This window comes from Bufo bufo, chromosome 5, assembly GCF_905171765.1.
Source record: "Bufo bufo chromosome 5, aBufBuf1.1, whole genome shotgun sequence".
Classification (NCBI taxonomy): domain Eukaryota; kingdom Metazoa; phylum Chordata; class Amphibia; order Anura; family Bufonidae; genus Bufo; species Bufo bufo.
Genome location: NC_053393.1, coordinates 86,429,557 through 86,451,370, shown reverse-complemented (window position 1 = coordinate 86,451,370; position 21,814 = coordinate 86,429,557). Strand labels below are relative to the sequence as shown.

General features: G+C 47.1%; 1 protein-coding gene across 3 annotated transcripts in view; it reads left to right on the top strand.

The window, feature by feature from the left end:
* The window catches only part of RIPK2 (receptor interacting serine/threonine kinase 2), a 76,645-nt gene that overhangs the window by 19,341 nt on the left and 35,490 nt on the right, over positions 1 to 21,814 (top strand). For all 3 annotated transcript variants that reach the window (XM_040432273.1, XM_040432274.1, XM_040432272.1), the window contains 2 exons: positions 3,101 to 3,252; positions 6,401 to 6,450. In XM_040432273.1, the coding sequence (XP_040288207.1) occupies positions 3,101 to 3,252; positions 6,401 to 6,450 (202 nt within the window). The remainder of the gene's footprint in view (positions 1 to 3,100; positions 3,253 to 6,400; positions 6,451 to 21,814) is intronic.

Sequence of the window (21,814 nt, the reverse complement as noted above, 5' to 3'; positions counted from 1 at the left end):
GCGCTGCCCTAGCCGTTTTACTGGCTAGGGCAGCACTAAAGCCCGCCCATCAGTGCCGGTGATGTCACCGGGCCTCCTGGCAGCCCCATGGAGAGCCCGATTTGTCACCGGAACTTGTGAAAATGCCTTTGCCCTGCGCGATTTAGCACAGGGCAAAGGAGAGCATTGGAGCATAAACTGCTCCAATGCTCAAGTCAGGGGGGCTGACTGGGTGAAAATGGAGGTTTAATAAATGACCCCCTTTATTTTTGTGTTTTTTGCTTAGTGCATAGCTTCTGGGGGCACAGCTTAGATTCAAAGAGTATCAAAGCCATATCAGCATTTTAGCAGGTCAATTTGGGGTATTTAAGCCCTTTTCTTGTCTCAAATCCATCCACTTTCGGGTAACAATCTGCTAAATAAATCAAAGCCACACAAGTGCCAAGTTGCTACCAAGATAACACTACGTGCCTAATTATGAATGTATCTAAATAAATGGCACAGTAGGGAGTAGTAACATACGAATCAAAACACACAATCATGATGCAATATCATATCAAGTAAACCCACCACCACTGGTCAGGTAAGATGAACTCATTCAAAGAATCAAATTCAAGGTGGTGAGAACACATGCCTTCACTGTTCAGACAGGGTGAAATCCTTCACAATCACCAAAATACATCCATAAGCTTCAACATCTTGGAATCAATCATACATCGCAGAGTCAGTCATAAATGGTTAGAGGGAAATGTGCCGTTCTTCAAAGTGTGTCACTGGTGAAGCAAAACAAAAAACCTGACCATCCCGGACATCCCTACAGAACAAGCCCTGCACTGTCCTCTGGAGAGCATCTGCCCTGAGAAGAGCAGCATTTAGTGGCCCTATAAAACCCTGACAAACGCTATTCTATAAATTAGAAATAACAGAGATAAAGCCCAGGCGCATTTCTGCTGGCGTCTGAACCAGTGTCATCAGTGGGCAGCTTAAACAAACATCTTCCCTATTAGCGATCACATCCAGTCTGGGGCAGGCTGAGAACTTAAAGTGGCCCCGGAAAAAAAATCATAAAAGTTGCCCCATGTTGTAGTCGGGTCCATATTGACAGAAGCTGGGGAAACACAAATAGGCGAGGTCATCAATACCATAGTACAGAATACTGTTCCATCAGAACCATATACCACAAAGAAGCCCCAAAAGCTGTCCCTCTGTGGTGGTCATCAATAGCTGCCATTTTCTGCCCTGCTCCAGTTCTCTCTGATTAGGATATGGAGCAGGGGACTTAAGTGGTGAGATGGGGGCCACAGCAGGGCATGTGTGGTCGCTGGCCAGGTACATGAGTACTTGATTCTCACAGCGTTAATTTGCGCTGAGAGCTCATTATGTACCCCGCCAGCGTCAGAAAGGAAGGCTTGAGAGGCCCCCTGGGCTCCGGCCCACTGGGAAGTTTCCCTGTAGGGTCTATGGGGTCTAAAGCATTTTCAAGAAAAAAGACTTCTTATTCTTTCTGCAAATTAGAGATTCTGTTCACCAAGGGGCATGGATAGCACTGGAAAGCTGAGGCGCACTAGGCCCCTTCCCATGATGCACTGAGCTCCTCTTTCACAAGACTTGTGAATGAGGATTTTAGTGACCGGTATCATTTTCATAAAACAGGTATCATCCCTATTCCCTACCAAAAAGTATGACTGGTTAATAGGGTTGATCCTGAGCAGATGTGGCAGAATCTGTCAGAATAAATGTTCATATTCTCACTCCACATGATGATAAAAGTATGTTTGTACTGCTCTTCCCAGCTGCTAGCTAGTGCTGTCAGCAGTTTAGCATTGTAAAAAGAATTGCTGACTGATTCCCTCTAAGGGCTGAGAGTGGCATAAAAACACAAATTGTCTTATTTACTTCCATTGGTCCACTGCTGCTCCCGTCCCCATACTTTCCAGGCCCTAGCTGGTCTCTGACTCCTGGTGCCCCTAGACTCAAACAAATCACTGTCTGAGGTGGGTCATCGCTGCGGTCAGTGATTGGCCGAGCAGTCATTTCCTGTTCGTCAACAGGAAGCAGAGACCAGAGAGGGCATGGTGGGCATCAGAATCGAAGCAGTGGAAGTCAGTGTGACTTGCTTCATTTTTTTAGTGCCACTCTCACACTTTTTAAAGGGATTCCGCAACCTGGATTTTGCCTATAGAGCTGCGGACATGTGCTGCTAGATCGCTGCTAGCACATGCGCAATTCCCAGTCCCCATAGCTCTGAGTGCTTTTATTTAGCCAAAAAAACCGATTTTATATATATGTAAATGAGGCAAGTAAGGAGCCCAAGGGGCTGATACTAACATTTCTGGAGCCCGGCACCGCCCACTGTGAAGGAGCCCAGCACCGCCCACTGTGAAGGAGCCCAGCACCGCCCACTGTGAAGGAGCCCAGCACCGCCCACTGTGAAGGAGCCCAGCACCGCCCACTGTGAAGGAGCCCAGCACCGCCCACTGTGAAGGAGCCCAGCACCGCCCACTGTGAAGGAGCCCAGCACCGCCCCACATCCTCCGAATCTCCTCCCTGCTCCCGGACGTCACAAAGTTAGAGCGCCGTAATCTCGCAGCTAGCGCATGCGCAGTTCGTTCTCTGAGGCTGATGCCAGCACAGGGAAGGAACACTATGCCGACACTGACATGTCACGTACTAGCGCAATCGTGAAATTACGGCGCTCTAACTTGGTGACCTCAGGGAGCAAGGAGGAGATTCGGAGGATGCGGGGCGGTGCTGGGCTCCTTCACAGTGGTCGTGGCTGGGCTCCAGAAATGTTACTAACAGCCCCTTGCCTCATTTACATATATATAAAATGTTTTTTTGCCTAAATAAAAGCACTCAGAGCTATGTGTAATGTATATCGCAGATGTGCTAGCAGCGATCTAGCAGCGCATGTCCGCAGCTCTATGGGCAGAATCCAGGGGACAGAATCGCTTTAATAAATACATAAAAAAAATTAAAATAATTATTCCGCTGCTTTAAAGTGCAATTCCCTTCTGACGATGCCTGTATATTTAAGAATTATGTAGACAATCTACACTGCCATGCCAAGATTATATTTAAACACATCACAAACCCAGCTTTTTCCTTTTTCTCATTTTAGATAGCCGATTTTGGTTTTTCACAATGGCGCAAGTTGTCGCTGTCAGTAAGTGACCAGAATTCAACAGGAGGCACCATTATTTACATGCCCCCAGAGATGTATGAGCCGAACATCAAAAACAGCCGAGAAAGTGTTAAACATGATATGTACAGGTATGAGTAGATGAGGACGACTTAGAATTTGATATTTTAGAGGGAATGCTCTGGATGAATTTATTTTTTATTCATATTAATTTCCGTACATATCTTACTGCCATCAGTGTGTACTGAGAAAACTCCTATAAGCGACATCAGTCTGCCATACTTGAAACCAAATTCCCCCAGAAAAACTTACCATAGGCCCTCATACACACGACCGTTGTTGTGGTCCGCATCCGAGCCGCATTTTTTGTGGCTTGGGTGCGGACCCATTCACTTCAATGGGGCCGCAAAAGATGCGGACAGCACTCCGTGTGCTGTCTGCATCCGTTGCACCGTTCCGTGGCCCCGCCCAAAAAATATAGCATGTCCTATTCTTGTCCGTTTTGCGGACAAGAATAGGCATTTCTACAATGGGCCACCCGTTCCGCAAATTGCGGAAGGCACACGGGCGGCTTCTGTTTTTTGCGGATCCGCAGTTTGCGGACAGCATGAGGCCTAAAAAAAATCCCTACTGCTATGCCGCCATTTTTCTTTTCTACGGATCGCTATTCCATCCCCTAGTACACGAGTTCTACCTCCTAACCTAACCCAAGACTAGAAGTCATCTTCAATAAACAGAGTGGTAATTTATTAAAGGGCTCATCTCACTTCAGCAAATAGCATTTATCCTGTAGATAAAGTTAATACAAGGCACTTACTAATGTATTATGATTGTCCATATTGCCTCCTATCTGGCTTGAGTCATTTTTCCATTACACTGCTCATACCTAGGGGTTACGGCCACTGCTGCAGCGCAGACGCGAGGTGTCCAGAACAGGAGCTGCTGCGCATGAGTGCCTATCCGCGCTCCCATGGTCCTATACTGTGCAAGCACGACCACCGATGCTGGATTGCAGGGTGGTCGTAACCCCTAGATATGAGCAGTGTATAATATGATGAAAAAATTAATCCAGCCAGCACAGCAGGCAATATGGACAATCACAATACATTAGTAAGTGCCTTGTATCAACTTTGTCTTCAGGATAAATTTAATTTGTTGGGAAGTGAGACAACCCCTTTAAGTTTGTGGACTCAGATACAAAATCTGTCACAGGCCTCCCCTATAGGGATGAGCAAACCCAGCATTTTCAAGTTCGGCGTTCGGGCGGTAGATGAATTCCGTTATGAATTCCGTGACGGAATGCAAAGCGGAAGCCTTTAAGAGACATTTCGTCATAATAAAAGTCTATGGGCAGCATAACGGATCCGTTTAGTTTGCGTTATGCAGAAAAGGATTTTGTTTTCCGTCATGCATAACAGAAACCAGACGGATCCGTTATGCTGCCCATAGACTTCTATTATGACGAAATGTCTCTTAAAGGCTTCCGTTCTGCATTCTGTCATAGAATTCCGTTATATTCCGTATATCCACCGCCCGAACGCCGATCCTGAAACCGTCGGGTTCGCTAGTCCCCTACCAATCATGTATTATTTAAAGGGAGTCTTTCACCTAAACTGACCATTATAGAACACTAACACCATGATCTGCATTATAGTCCCCATATTGGAATGCTACTTACCATATAGCTGTCCGTCGCTTATTTTCGCAAAAAAAAAACACTTTTATTTAATATGATAATTAGGTTCTGAAGGTGCCCAGGGGCGGCGTTTAAGCAGCCGGTGCCCAGGCCCCTCGTCCCTTTTCATATGAAACCCCTTCCCTTTCACCCCTCTGGCCCGCCTTAGGTTCTTTATAAATCCAGCACCAGCGCCGTTCACAAGATTCGCCGCGCCTGCGCACTTCATTCCCCATTATGGGCAGAGGCACAAGAGCGTTTAATGTGCATGTGCCGGCCCATCCATCTAGCCGGCCTTGTGCCTCTGCCCATAATGGGGAATGAAGTGCGCAGGCGCAGCGAATCTTGTGAACGGCGCTGGCGCTGGATTTCTAAAGAACCTAGGGCGGGCCTGAGAGGTGAAAGGGGAGGGGTTTCATATGAAAAGCGACGAGGGGCCTGGGCAGCGGCCGCTTGAACGCCGCCGCTGGGCACCTTCAGAATCTAATTAACATATTGAATTAAAGTGTTTTTTTGCGAAAATAAGCGACGGACAGCTATATGGTAAGTAGCAATCCAATATGGGGACTATAATGCAGATCATGGTGTTAGTGTTCTATAATGGTCAGTTTAGGGGAAAGACTCCCTTTAATAGCAACACTGGTGTCTCCCTCATGTGACACTAGGGCCTTTGTACACCTGCTACTGCTGTAACCCCTATAGCTGTGCCCCTAAACATAACTGCTTGTGGCTTCGTAGGTTGTTCTCAACCAGTACAATTTGGCATTATTACCTGTGAGCAAGAGATTGAGGTCTATTCGGAAATGTGATTCCACAATCTTTGAGACTGGATGTAATGTTATTTGATTTACAGATGCAGATGAAAGAACATGAGTTGGAGAATGGCTGTATATCACATAGTATGTTGTGCCTAGCACTTAAAGGGCATCTGTCAGCAGGTTTGTCCCTATGACACTGGCTGACCTGTTACATGTGCACTTGGCAGCTGAAGACGTCTGTGTTGGTCCCATGTTCACATGTGCCCGCACTGCTGAGAAGAATTATGTTTTACTATATGCAAATGAGCCTCTAGGAGCAACGTGGGTGTTACCGGTACACCTAGAGGCTCCGCTCTCTCTGAAACTACCGCACCCTCTGAACTTTGATTGACAGGGCCAACCAAGCGTGATGACATTTTCACTGTACGGCGCTGTCAATCAAAGTGGAGAGGGCCTGGCAGATGCAGAAAGAGCAGAGCCTCTAGGTGTACCGGTAACACCCCTGTTGCTCCTAGAGGCTCATTTGCATATAATAAAACATCATTCTTTTCAGTTATGCGGGCACATAGGAACATGGGACCAACACAGATGCCTTCAGCTGCCAAGCGCACATGTAACAGGTCAGCCACTGTCATAGGTACAAATCTGCTGACAGATGCCCTTTAAATGGGTTGTCCCTTCTAGATATTTATGACATATCATGTGGATATGCCGTAAAAGTATAGGTGGGACAACCCCTTTAAGTGACATGTTTTGCCATGAAATATAAGCTGTTGGAAATCTATGCTGTGATCCACGTTGTGATGAGTATAAATAATGGAGCGCCATGTTCATTTTATATTCTAGCTATTCGATTATTATGTGGGAAGTTCTCTCAAGAAAACAACCATATGAAGGTAAGAACCAGATCATTACAAGCTGTTGTATGTACCGCTAATGCACGAATGTACTTGTTGTCATATGTTTCTAACCTTTGGTACATACTTAATGTGTCTTATACATAAGTAATTTCACGATCAACTGAAAAAGGTATGCAGAAATCCATTCACATGCTGCAGGGGCAACCCCATTTTGATGCATGAACTGATTTTCTGCAAAAAAAAAATCTGCCATGGGGGAACATTCAATTGAATGGGTCCGCAATCCAGAAGAAGCGGTGCGGAACGGAGGCACAGAGCCCCACATAAGCACTATGGAGGGCTTCCATGGGGTTTCTCTCCTTGCCTTCTTTGTTCTGTTTTTTTTTAATGGGTCTGGATCAGTCTGCGGCAGCAGCACGGATTAAATAACCCATACCCACCTACCCTCTCCGGTGCTGCGCCACCAGCTGTAACAACGCAAGACCCGGTGCTGAGGTCACAGGTCTCGCGGGATCACTCGGGATGACTGAATGACACGGTGCCGCAGAGGGTATGACGGGATTGTACTGACAGACGGCCGGAGCGGAGCAGAGTAGGTAAGTATTTTTATTTATTTATGTATGCACACACACCGGCTTCATACATGGGGGTGTGGGGCACCTGGCAGTGGCGGTAGTGTGGCAGGCCCACTGGCAGCAAATCCTTCATTATCATAAAATATATACAGAGAGGGGCAAAATCATGAAATATATACAGAGAGGGGCAAAACAATGAAATATATACAGAGAGGGGCAAAATCATGAAATATATACAGAGAGGGGCAAAACAATGAAATATATACAAAGAAAAAAACACCTACCTCTTCTATTTAATATTGTACTACAATGCATTAAAACCTATAGTGAGGGGGGTGCCCAAGTCAAAGTTTGCCCTGGCGCCCATAGAACTCTAGTTATGCCACTGCTTGAGTCAGTAGAAACAGAAATTCCTTTGCTATGCAGGGTGTGTACACAACTATGTAAACTTGGCGTCCAGAAAACTATTCTTCACTTCTGCAAATAGTAAAGCAGTACATGATGGTAAGGTGGATGGTTTATCACCACATCCCTAATACAGCATTCTATATGTTTTGTATCAAATGACAAAGACTGACAACACCTGCAATCAAAGCGTAGAACAGCAGCAGGAGGCAAGGGGTGCTTAATTGTAAGGCAACCATGGAATAGCGTAGCCTCACCAGCACAGATGCCATAGAAACTGGTCAACAATACAGCCTCTCCTTCTGTGGGAGAGACGCTGTTGTACATAATTGGAGCCTATACTGGTAATCAGTAATATATATATATATATATATATATATATATATACAGTCAGGTCCATAAATATTGGGACATCGACACAATTCTAACATTTTTGGCTCTATACACCACCACAATGGATTTGACATGAAACAGACCAGATGTGCTTTACCTGCAGACTGTCAGCTTTAATTTGAGGGTATTTACATCCAAATCAGGTGAACGGTGTAGGAATTACAACAGTTTGCATATGTGCCTCCCACTTGTTAAGGAACCAAAAGTAATGGGACAGAATAATAATCATAAATCAAACTTTCACTTTTTATTACTTGGTTGCAAATCCTTTGCAGTCAATTACAGCCTGAAGTCTGGAACGCATAGACATCACCAGACGCTGGGTTTCATCCCTGGTGATGTTCTGCCAGGCCTCTACTGCAACTGTCTTCAGTTCCTGCTTGTTCTTGGGGCATTTTCCCTTCAGTTTTGTCTTCAGCAAGTGAAATGCTCAATCGGATTCAGGTCAGGTGATTGACTTGGCCATTGCATAACATTCCACTTCTTTCCCTTAAAAAACTCTTTGGTTGCTTTTGCAGTATGCTTTGGGTCATTGTCCATCTGCACTGTGAAGCACCGTCCAATGAGTTCTGAAGCATTTGGCTGAATATGAGCAGATAATATTGCCCGAAACACTTCAGAATTCATCCTGCTGCTTTTGTCAGCAGTCACATCATCAATAAATACAAGAGAAGCAGTTCCATTGGCAGCCATACATGCCCACGCCATGACACTACCACCACCATGCCTCACTGATGAGGTGGTATGCTTAGGATCATGAGCAGTTCCTTTCCTTCTCCATACTCTTCTCTTCCCATCACTCTGGTACAAGATGATCTTGGTCTCATCTGTCCATAGGATGTTGTTCCAGAACTGTGAAGGCTTCTTTAGATGTCGTTTGGTAAACTCTAATCTGGCCTTCCTGTTTTTGAGGCTCACCAATGGTTTACATCTTGTGGTGAACCCTCTGTATTCACTCTGGTGAAGTCTTCTCTTGATTGTTGACTTTGACACACATACACCTACCTCCTGGTGAGTGTTCTTGATCTGGCCAACTGTTGTGAAGGGGGTTTTCTTCACCAGGGACAGAATTTTTCTGTCATCCACCACAGTTGTTTTCCGTGGTCTTCCGGGTCTTTTGGTGTTGCTGAGCTCACCGGTGCGTTCCTTCTTTTTAAGAATGTTCCAAACAGTTGTTTTGGCCACGCTTAATGTTTTTGCCATCTCTCTGATGGTTTTATTTTGTTTTTTTTCAGCCTAATGATGGCTTACTTCACTGATAGTGACAGCTCTTTGGATCTCATCTTGAGAGTTGACAGCAACAGATTCCAAATGCAAATAGCAGACTGGAAATGAACTCTGGACCTTTTATCTGCTCATTGTAATTGGGATAATGAGGGAATAACACACACCTGGCCATGGAACAGCTGAGAAGCCAATTGTCCCATTACTTTTGGTTCCTCAACAAGTGGGAGGCACATATGCAAACTGTTGTAATTCCTACACCGTTCACCTGATTTGGATGTAAATACCCTCAAATTAAAGCTGACAGTCTGCAGTTAGAGCACATCTTGTTTGTTTCATTTAAAAACCATTGTGGTGGTGCATAGATCCAGAAATGTTAGAATTGTGTCGATGTCCCAATATTTATGGACCTGACTGTATATTCTATCTAATATATAAAGCTGAGTGTATGTATGTATGTCTGCTAAAGGAATCCGCACCGTCGCATTTACAATCACGAAATTTGGCACACAGGTACATAAGGTGTACGGGAAGGTTTTAGACCAGGTCTCAGCTCTCTAGGACAGTGGTGGGCAACCTTTTTTTTCAACTGAGCCAAATCTCGCCAAAACCACGATTGAAATTTATTTTGAGAGCCACATTTTTAAAACCGAAAATACATAGGATGGTACACTGTTTTTAGTTTCAATAAGTTTTTATTGAGAATATTGTGCATGCAAGTATCCACATAGGTCGGGTACTGTGGGACTCTTTGCACCGGCCCTGTCACGTGGACGTGACCAGAGCCTGTGCAAGGATTTTTTGGCAACACAAGCGAAGCTACATCTCGGTGACCCCCTTCTCCCACCGCCCCGCCCGCAGCTCACCTGGTCCTGGTTCTGTCTGCAGCAGCTGGCTTCTCCTCTGTGTGGTCCTGATATCTTCGATCTGGTTTGAGGACTGTACTTTTCGCCCTATAAGATGCACATAGGTTTTAGAGGAGTATAATCAGAAACAATATTTTCCATTATACCTCAGGTCAGACCACCAATCAGACCCCCAATGTTAATCATACCTCAGATCAGCCCCCTATATCAGCAGTCAGCACCCCATCCATCATGCCCATGTCAGCCCCCATCCATCATGCCCCCATGTCAGCCGTCATGCCCCTATGTCAGCCGTCAGCCCCCCATGTCAGCACCCCATCTATCATGCCCATGTCAGCCGTCAGCACCCCATCCATCATGCCCATGTCAGCCGTCAGCACCCCATCCATCATGCCCATGTCAGCCGTCAGCACCCCATCCATCATGCCCATGTCAGCCGTCAGCACCCCATCATGCCCATGTCAGCCCCCATCCATCATTACCCCCCATGTCAGCCATCAGCCCCCCATGTCAGCCATCATGCCCCCCATGTCAGCCGTCAGCACCCCATCCATCATGCCCATGTCAGCTGTCAGCCCCCATCCATCATGCCCCCCATGTCAGCCGTCATGCCCCTATGTCAGCCGTCAGCACCCCATGTCAGCCGTCAGCCATCAGCCCCCCATGTCAGCACTCCATCCATCATGTCCATGTCAGCCGTCAGCCCCCATCCATCATGCCCCCCATGTCAGCCATCATGACCTTATGTCAGCCGTCAGCACCCAATGTCAGCACCCCATCCATCATGCCCATGTCAGCCGTCAGCACCCCATCTATCATGCCCATGTCAGCCATCAGCACCCCATCATGCCCATGTCAGCCCCCATCCATCATTACCCCCCATGTCAGCCATCAGCCCCCCATGTCAGCCATCATGCCCCCCATGTCAGCCGTCAGCACCCCATCCATCATGCCCATGTCAGCTGTCAGCCCCCATCCATCATGCCCCCCATGTCAGCCGTCATGCCCCTATGTCAGCCGTCAGCACCCCATGTCAGCCGTCAGCCATCAGCCCCCCATGTCAGCACTCCATCCATCATGTCCATGTCAGCCGTCAGCCCCCATCCATCATGCCCCCCATGTCAGCCATCATGACCTTATGTCAGCCGTCAGCCCCCCATGTCAGCACCCCATCCATCATGCCCATGTCAGCCGTCAGCACCCCATCCATCATGCCCATGTCAGCCGTCAGCACCCATCCATCATTACTCCCATGTCAGCCATCATGCCCCCCATGACAGCCGTCAGCCCCCATCCATTATGCTCCCTAATGGGGGACAATGTTGGAGTCTGCACCATCGGGGGGGTGACATGATGAGGGACAATGTTGAAGTCGGTACCTGATATATCACTGGGGTCTGGCTGGAGTGGGGTCGGTCTGGTCCTGGCTCCAATCTCAGCTGGCTCTGCCTTAAGGTGTCTTCTCCAGAGTCCAGACTAGAGTCCAGCAGGGTCGGCCAAGTTCCAACAAGTCGTGCCTCAGTGTTACTCTGTGACTGTGTTCTTCTGCTGCCAGCCTGGAGGGGCAGCTTTTACAGGTCATAGCAGACAGAGCAGCTCCGCCTCCTCGCCTCCCTCCGCCGCGGCCCCACTGACAGTCAGTGACGCCTCCTTTGGCCTGAGCGCCGCACGGCACACATGTAGGCAGGACAGCCGCAGGCTGCCGCCCCCGAGAGGAGGGAGGGGAGCGGGCGCCGGGCACACAGAACAGTGCTCCAGACTAAAAAAAAATTCCAAGTAGCCATTGGCTCCTGAACTGAAAAATTTAGGAGCCAAATCAAATTTTTAGTTGCCAAATCGAAACTGAATCAAAATTTTGGTATCGTGACAACGCTACGCCGATCAGATCGGCGTAGGGTTGTTTTGAAACCAAAATTTTGATTCGCTTTCGTCACCATAAAAAAGTATTGTGATACTCAATACCGTGCAAAAAAAAAAAAACAACAAAAAAAGCTGTGTGCATTTCGCATTTTATGAAACATTCGGCCCATAATAGAACAGTCCTATGCTATTTTTTGGGGTGACAAGGTGACTAAAAAGGCTATGTAATATGTTTATTTATTTATTGTTTATATATTTTATATGTAAAATTGGGAAAGGGGGGATTTAAACTTAATATTTTAAAGTACTTTCACATTAGCGTTTTTCATTTCCGGCACTGAGTTCCGTCACAGGGGCTCTATACCGGAAAATAACTGATCAGTTTTATCCCCATGCATTCTGAATGGAGAGTAATCCGTTCAGGATGCATCAGGATGTCTTCAGTTCAGTCATTTTGACTGATCAGGCAAAAGATAAAACCGTAGCATGCTACGGTTTTATCTCCGGCGAAAAAAAATGAAGATTTGCCTGAATGCCGGCTCCGGCATTTTTCCCCATAGGAATGTATTAGTGCTGGATCCGGCATTCAAAATACCGGAATGCACCCGCACTAAATCCGGACCCATTCACTTCTATGGGGCTGTGCACATGAGCGGTGATTTTCACACATCACTTGTGCGTTGCGTGAAAATCGCAGCATGCTCTGTTGTGCGTTTTTCGCGCAACGCAGGCCCCATAGAAGTTAATGGGGCTGTGTGAAAATCGCAAGCAAGTGCGATTTTCACGCATGGTTCCTAGGATGAAAGTCTATTCACTGTATTATTTTCCCTTATAACATGGTTATAAGGGAAAATAATAGCATTCTGAATACAGAATGCTTAGTACAAGGTCAATATAATAAACATTGGTGGCGCAGTGCGCCCCCCCATCACCCCAATATAATAAACATTGGTGGTGCAGTGCGCCCCCCTCAATATAATAAACATTGGTGGCGCAGTGCGCCCCCCCCATCACCCCAATATAATAAACATTGGTGGCGCAGTGCGCCCCCCCTCAATATAATAAACATTGGTGGCGCAGTGCGCCCCCCCATCACCCCAATATAATAAACATTGGTGGCGCAGTGCGCCCCCCCTCAATATAATAAACATTGGTGGCGCAGTGCGCCCCCCCCATCACCCCAGTATAATAAACATTGGTGGCGCAGTGCGCCCCCCCCATCACCCCAATATAATAAACATTGGTGGCGCAGTGCGCCCCCCCAACACCCCAGTATAATAAACATTGGTGGCGCAGTGCGCCCCCCCCATCACCCCAATATAATAAACATTGGTGGCGCAGTGCGCCCCCCCTCAATATAATAAACATTGGTGGCGCAGTGGGCAGTGCCAATGAGGGTTAAAAAATAAAAAAATAATTAACTCACCTCCTCCAATTGATCGTCTCCTGTTCTTACTTCTTTCTAGTTTCTTCAGGACGCAGGACCTGTGGTGACATCACTGTGCTCATCACATGATCCATCACCATGGTAATGGGCCATGTGATGAGCTCAGTGACGTCACCACAGGTCCTGAAGAAACTAGAAAGAAGTAAGAACAGGAGACCGGCAGCTACCTGATCAACTGGAGGAGGTGAGTTAATTTTCTTTTATTATTTTTAACCCTCATTGGCACTTCCCACTGTGCCACCAACGTTTATTATACTGGGGGAGGGGGGGCGCACTGTGCCACCAACGTTTATTATACTGGGGGGGGGGGGGCGCACTGTGCCACCAACGTTTATTATACTGGGGGGGGGGGTGGCGCACTGTGCCACCAACGTTTATTATACTGGGGGGGGGGGCACTGTGCCACCAACGTTTATTATACTGGGGGGGGGGGGCACTGTGCCACCAACGTTTCTTATACAAATACAGGAGGCGGGTGCCGGAATCAAATAGCCGGCACCCGACCTTTGTGACAGGGAGCTGCGATCAGCGGCAGTTAACCCCTCAGGTACCGCACCTGAAGGGTTAACTCAACTGCAGCGGATCGCAGCTCCCTGTCACAGAGGTCGGGTGCCGGCTATTTGATTCCGGCACCCGCCTCCTGTATTTGTATTAACAGGTCAGTTTTCTTCATTGGTGGCGCAGTGGCCACAGCCCCTCCCCTCCTCCTCCTGCCTCTTCTTATTGGCAGCGGCGGGGACAGCAGCAGCACAGGGGGGAGGGAGAGACTCCTCCTGCGCTGCTGAGAACGATCATCTCCTGTGCCCGCCGCTGTATTGAGCAGAGCTGCGGCGGCGGGTCTAGTCGCTAATGGCATCTGGAGCCCTGCAGAAGAGCCGCATTAAAGTGTGTAAAGAGCCGCATGTGGCTCGCGAGCCGCGGCTTGCCGACCACTGCTCTAGGACGTACCGTTCCTGAGATATTCCCAAAAAAATGCCAATAGAAGCTTGGTCACATGACCATTATCAGCCAATAGAAGCTACAGTTTTACTCCAGGTTTCCATAACAACCCAGCCATTTTTCTTCACTGCTGTAGGAAATCTGTCAGAAGGATAATTGCTATTGAAGTAAAGCCATGGCCTAATAGCACTTAGTAGCTTATTTCCAGATGTGCCTTTTGTTCCAGCAATAGATGGATTTTCAGAAGATAAAAACTGTTTATTTGGTATGCAAATGAGCCAGTAAGATGCCCAGAGGGGCATTATCTTGCAGGAAGGAGCCCAGACACACCCCCCTCCCACAAGGTTTCCACCCTCAAAAGACTTAAAACCCCACCCCAAGGCCCCGCTAAGCCACGCCCCTTATTTGGTTAGGCCACACCCCTCTCACTCCTGAGCCGACGGGGATTGAAAAAAATGCATGTAAAAATCAACTTCTGTCAGCTGCAGAGGTGGGAGGGAGGGTGAATTATTCCCTGCAGCTCACACTCAGACAGTACAGTGCTGCTGTCTTAGAGTGAGCTGTTCAAAAGGACACGCCCCCGATCCAGTAAAGGCCTCTGTTAAGGGAGCGGGCCCCTGTGGAGGTCGCTGTCAAGGGGGTGGTATGCTGTGAAAGTCACTGTTAAAGGGGAAGATTGCTGTAAAGGTCAAAGTTAAGCGGGTGGGCTGCTGTGGAGGTCCAATTTTAAAAGTGGGTGGAGCCTTTAACAGCATTTCAGCCATTCGTTTTATATGGGAAAATTTAAATTACTGCCGCTCTTTGACTGTTAATGGCAGGGTCCTCAAATTTGGCACAGTCAGTCATTGGGTGACTTGGGTTCAAATTTTGAAAAGTGGGTGGAGCCACAAACAGCCAATCAGATTTCAAGCCAACATCCTGTGGTTTCTTCAAAAAAGACACCATCTAGTTATGTTGGCTTGTAAAAGCCAACATATTGTTATTCGATAGTCAAAAAGCGTTTCAGCTTATTATTATTATTATTTTTATTCTTAGCCGCGTTTTCTATACGCTACTCCTCCTACAGTTTTGGGGCTACATACCCCAAACTTTCTACACTTCTTCGACCTATAGCGACTTGAGTTGCCTGTGCTTTTATAAGCGATCCCACCCCCGGGGCCCCCGTGGCGGGCCCCGGAAGCCCCCTTTTTTCCCATAGACTTTGACAGGGTTCATTTTCAAATCTCTCCCACTTGCCAGGCTTTGACGCTAAAGTCACCAAACTTGGGTCACTTAGTCATGGGGTCAACCCGAAAATTTTGGGCACATTTTGGGGACCCCCAAAAAGTGGGCGGGGCCACACAGAACCAATCAAAATCTCCCCATTGATTGTAATGAGACGTTTAAATTGCTACTCCCCCCACATTTTTAGGAGTACAAATTCCAAACTTTGCAGACTTGGTTGGCACCCACCCTAGTACCTTGCTTGTGCTTTGTTAACTGATCCCACCCTCTGAGCCCCTGGGACGGGCCCCCAAAATCCAAGTTTTTCCCATTGACAGGGAAAATTTTCAAATCGCTCCCAGTCGCACAGATTTTAAACTAGAGTCACCAAACTTGGGTCACTTAGTCATGGGGTCAACGCGCAATTTGTTAGAACATTTCGGAGACCCTAAAATGTGGGCGGGGCCACACAGAACCAATCAAATTCTCCCCATTGACTATAATGTCAATGTTCAAATTGCTACTCCTCCCACAGATTTAGGAGTATAAATACCGAACTTTGCACTCTTGGTCGGCACATACCCGAGTATCTTGCTTGTGCTTTGTTAACCGATCCCACCCTCTGGGCCCCTGGGGCGGGCCCCCGAAAACCTCTTTTTTCCCATAGAGTTTTATTGGAAAAATGCAAACATTTGTCACTCATACAGCTTCGGAGTGAAACTCGCCAAACTTGGGTCACTTAGTCATGGGGTCAACCTGAAAATTTCTGTCACATTTTGGAGACATTAAAAAGTGGGCGGAGTCTAAAACAACCAATCAGATTTTCCCTATTGACTTCAATGAGAAACATTTAAAAAGCTGTCATTCTCACAGTATTTAAGCCACAGCACCCAAACTCGGCAGGGTGGGTCAGTGTGTGACAAAGGTTAAAATTTATAAAAAGTGGGCGGAGTCTATAACCGCCAATCAAATTTTAGTCAGTTGTTTTAATAGGAAAATTTAAAACTGCCGCTGCTCTTAGACTTTTATTGGCACAGTCTTCAAACTTGGCACATTTAGTCACTGGAGGACTGGGATTCAAATTCAAAAAAGTGGGTGGAGCCACTCCGACCATTAGGTGCACCCACTCCGACCCTTAGGTGCACTCACCCTAGTCATTAGGTGCACCCACCCCAACGATTAGGTGCACCCACCCCGGCCTTTAGGTGCAACCACCCCGACCCTTAGGTGCACCCACCCCGACCCTTAGGTGCACCCACCCCAATGATTAGGTGCACCCACCCCGACCCTTCGGTGCAACCACCCCGACCCTTAGGTGCAACCACCCCGACCCTTAGGTGCAACCACCCCGACCCTTAGGTGCAACCACCCCGACCCTTAGGTGCAACCACCCCGACCCTTAGGTGCAACCACCCCGACCCTTAGGTGCAACCACCCCGACCCTTAGGTGCAACCACCCCGACCCTTAGGTGCAACCACCCCGACCCTTAGGTGCAACCACCCCGACCCTTTGGTGCACCCACCCCAATTATTAGGTGCACCCACCCAGACTCTTAGGTGCAACCTTCCCGACCCTTCGGTGCAACCTTCCCGACCCTTCGGTGCAACCTTCCCGACCCTTCGGTGCAACCACCCCGACCCTTAGGTGCAACCACCCCGACCCTTAGGTGCAGATGGGTGGAGCCACCAACAGCCAATCAGATTTCAAGCCAACATCCTGTGGTTTCTTCAGAAACGACACCTTCTAGTTATTATTTTTATTCTTAGCCGCGTTTTCTATACGCTACTCCTCCTACAGTTTTGGGGCTACATACCCCAAACTTTCTACACTTCTTCGAACTATAGCGACTCGAGTTGCTTGTGCTTTTATAAGCGATCCCACCCCCGGGGCCCCCGTGGCGGGCCCCGGAAGCCCCCTTTTTTCCCATAGACTTTGACAGGGTTCATTTTCAAATCGCTCCCACTCGCCAGGCTTTGACGCTAAAGTCACCAAACTTGGGTCACTTAGTCATGGGGTCAACCCGAAAATTTTGGGCACATTTTGGGGACCCCAAAAAAGTGGGCGGGGCCACACAGAACCAATCAAAATCTCCCCATTGACTGTAATGAGACGTTTAAATTGCTACTCCTCCCACATTTTTAGGAGTACAAATTCCAAACTTTGCAGACTTGGTTGGCACCCACCCTAGTACCTTGCTTGTGCTTTGTTAACCGATCCCACCCTCTGGGCCCCTGGGACGGGCCCACAAAATCCATGTTTTTCCCATTGACTTTGACAGGGATAATTTTCAAATCGCTCCCAGTCGCACAGATTTGAAACTAAAGTCACCAAACTTGGGTCACTTAGTCATGGGGTCAACGCGCAATTTGTTAGAACATTTCGGAGACGATAAAATGTGGGCGGGGACACACAGAACCAATCAAATTCTCCCCATTGACTATAATGAGACGTTCAAATTGCTACTCCTCCCACAGATTTAGGAGTATAAATACCGAACTTTGCACTCTTGGTCGGCACATACCCGAGTATCTTGCTTGTGCTTTGTTAACCGATCCCACCCTCCGGGCCCCTGGGGCGGGCCCCCGAAAACCTCTTTTTTCCCCATAGAGTGTTATTGGAAAAATGTAAACGTTTGTCACTCATACAGCTTCGGAGTGAAACTCACTAAACTTGGGTCACTTAGTCATGGGGTCAACCTGAAAATTTATGTCACATTTTGGAGACATTAAAAAGTGGGCGGAGTCTACAACAACCAATCAGATTTTCCCTATTGACTTCAATGAGAAACATTTAAAAAGCTGTCATTCTCACAGTATTTAAGCCACAGCACCCAAACTCGGCAGGGTGGGTCAGTGTGTGACAAAGGTTAAAATTTATAAAAAGTGGGCGGAGTCTTCAAAGGCCAATCAAATTTTAGTCAGTTGTTTTAATAGGAAAATTTAAAACTGCCGCTGCTTTTAGACTTTTATTGGTACAGTCTTCAAACTTGGCACAGTTGGTCACTGGAGGACTGGGATTAAAATTCAAAAAAGTGGGTGGAGCCACTCCGACCATTAGGTGCACCCACTCCGACCCTTAGGTGCACTCACCCTAGTCATTAGGTGCACCTACCCCAACGATTAGGTGCACCCACCCCGGCCTTTAGGTGCAACCACCCCGACCCTTAGGTGCACCCACCCCGACCCTTCGGTGCACCCACCCCGACCCTTCGGTGCACCCACCCCGACCCTTCGGTGCATCCACCCCGACCCTTCGGTGCACCCACCCCGACCCTTCGGTGCACCCACCCCGACCCTTCGGTGCAACCACCCCGACCCTTCGGTGCAACCACCCCGACCCTTCGGTGCAACCACCCCGACACTTAGGTGCAACCACCCCGACCCTTAGGTGCACCCACTCCGAACCTTAGGTGCAACCACCCCAACGATTAGGTGCACCCACCCCTACCCTTTGGCTGTTGGTGGCTCCACCCATCTGCACCTATCAGATTTCAAGCCAACATCCTGTGGTTTCTTCAGAAACGACACCTTCTAGTTACGTTTTATTATTCTTAGCGCCTCCTCTATTTCTATACACTATTCCTCCTACAGTTTTGCTGGTGCATACGCCAAACTTTCCACACATCTTCGACCTATAGCGAAGTAAGTTACTTGTGCTTTAATAAGCAATCCCACCCTCCGCGCCACTGCGGCGGACCACCGAAGACCCCTTTTTCGCTATTGTCTTTAACAGGGAAAATTTTCAAATCGCTCCTACTCGCACAGTTTTGAAGCTACACTCCCCAAACTAGGACCACATATTGTTGGTGTCAACCCGACACCCAAAGGTGGGCGGAGCTAGCAACGGCCAATGAAAATTAATCTATTTTCTATACGCTACTCCTGCCACAGTTTTAGGAGTACAGTTACGAAACTTTGCACACTTGTTCGGCACATACCCGAATAGGTTGCTTGTGCTTTGTTAACCGATGCCACCCTCCATGCCTGTGGGGCGCCCCCCCCAAAGATCCCACTTTTTGCCATAGACTTTCATTGGAAAATTGTAAACTTTTGCCACTCGTACAGCTTTGAAGTTAAACTCACCAAACTTGGGTCACTTAGCCATGGGGTCAACCTGAAAATTTCTGTCACATTTCGGGGACTCTAAAAAGTGGGTGGAGCCACAAACAACCAGATTTTCCCTATTGACTTCAATGAGAAATTTAAAAAATCTGTCATTCTCACAGTATTTAAGCCAGAGTACATGCAAATATGAAGATAAGAGATGGCACTCACTAGTTCAGTTCTTTCTTTATTGCTTTACACAAGCATAAAACAGGTAGGAAGGGGGTAGGGGCACAGGACGCCACACAGGCACCATAAGGCGACCCTGGATGGCCGTCCAGGGTCGCCTCATGGTGCCTATGTGGCGTCCTGCGCCCCTACCGCCTTCTTACCTGTTTTATGCTTGTGTAAAGCAATAAAGAAAGAACTGAACTGAACTGGTGAGTGCCATCTCTTATCTTTATATTTGCATGTTTTCTGGACTGAATTGAGATTGAGCACCGCCGAAGATTGGTGTAAGCCGTTGGGTCATCACCATAGGAGGGAGAAAAAAGGTTCCCTTTATGTTTGTGGAGGAGTGTCGGAGTAGTGCCGACCTATTCTCTGATCAATTCATAGTTAATTTAAGCCAGAGTACCCAAACTTGGCAAAGTGGGTCCCTGGGTGACTGGGCTTAAAATGTATTTTTAAAAAGTGGGCGGAGTCTTCAATGGCCAATCAAATTTCAGCCATTTGTTTAAATGGGAAAATTTAAAACTGCCGCTGCACTTAGACTGTTAATGGCAGGGTCCTCAAACTTGGCACAGTTGGTGACTGGAGAACAGGAATTAAAAATTAGAAAATTGGGTGGGACCAAAAACAGCCAATCAGATTTTTTTGATTGATTTAAATGGGAAAAATTAAAAATTCTGCCATTCTGACATTATTAATGTCATGGACCTCAAGTATCACAAATGTGGTCATTGGGTGTTTCCACTTCAAGGTTAGAAAAAGTGGGTGGAGCCACCAACAACCAATCAAATTTCAGCCATTGACCTTAATGAAAAAAAAAAGTTAAACTGCTGCTATTATCACAGTTTAAATGCCAAGTGTACCAAACTTAGCACAATTACTCACTGGTTGACTGCGGTCAAAATTTAGGAAAAGTGAGTGGAGCCTAAAACATCCAATCAGATTTCACCTATTGACTTCAATGTAAAACTTTCAAATACTGCCATTCTTAGTTTTAAAGCCAGAGGCCAATCACATTTCAGCCATTCGTTTTATAAGGGAAAATTTAAATTGCCGCCTTTTTTAGACTGTTAATGGCAGGGTCCTTAAAATTTGTCAGAGTCAGTCATTGGGTGACTTGGGTTCAAATTTTAATAAACCAGGTCAAACAGACTTTGCTTATATCTCTAGTGTTTTCAAGCCAACATCCTGTGGTTTCTTCAGAAATGACACCATCTAGTTTAAATTGGTCTTTATTAAAAATATTGCATCCTTTTTTTTCTGTACAGAGCTGACATGCTCTAGCAGAACCCTTTAGAATTTTTGTCTTTTCATTCAGACCAGGAGCAGACTGACTCCTTGTCTCTGCTCTCTGACCTCCTAAACACTCAGTATAGCTCAGTTCTCATTTTACTGATAAGAATGTGGTTTAGATAAGTGTTTATGTCCTCTTAGTAGTTTAGAGATAAGATGAATGGCACAAAGTGAAAGCACCAGTCACACAGCTAGAAAAACACTTAACCCTCTATGACAGAACAACTGAATATTTTTAATAAAGGCCAATTGAAAAATGAATTTTAGCCAAAAATGAGTAACATGCAATCATAAAAGAAATGCCTCAGAAGGTGTACATACTGTAGCCTTTAACCAAACTTTTCCCTCAAAGTTGGAAGCATAAAATTGTCCCAAATGTCTTGGAATGCTGAAGCATTATGATTTCCCTTCGCTGGAACTAAGGGGCACAGGTTGACACAGTGCAGTCGGGCAGGTCACGTTCTCCTGGCATTTGCCAACCCGAGACTCGTCCATCAGACTGCCAGATATAGAAGCATGATCCTCACTTCACAGAATATATTTCCACTGCTCAAAAGTCCATCCGAAGCCTGGCATTGTGCCTGGTGATGTAAGGCTTGCATGCAGCTGCTCGGCCATGGAAACCCAAGCCATGAAGCGCCAGATGCACATTTTTCGTGCTAATGTTAATACTAGAGGTTTGGAGCGTGCAGTTCTTAGGCCAGATTTATCATTACAATATGTCATATTTGTGGTGTGAAAGAGTTGCAAATTGCAAGTGTGCTACTTTTTCAACACCACGTGTGCAAAAAAAAAAAAATTTGTGCAGCTTGACCGTCTTCCCTGATTGCCTTTCCCAAAAAAGGGGCATGGCAAAGGCAATCAGGAGGCAGGGCTAGCAGCCCCCACCAGATTTACAATCTTTTACACCAGTTTTATGG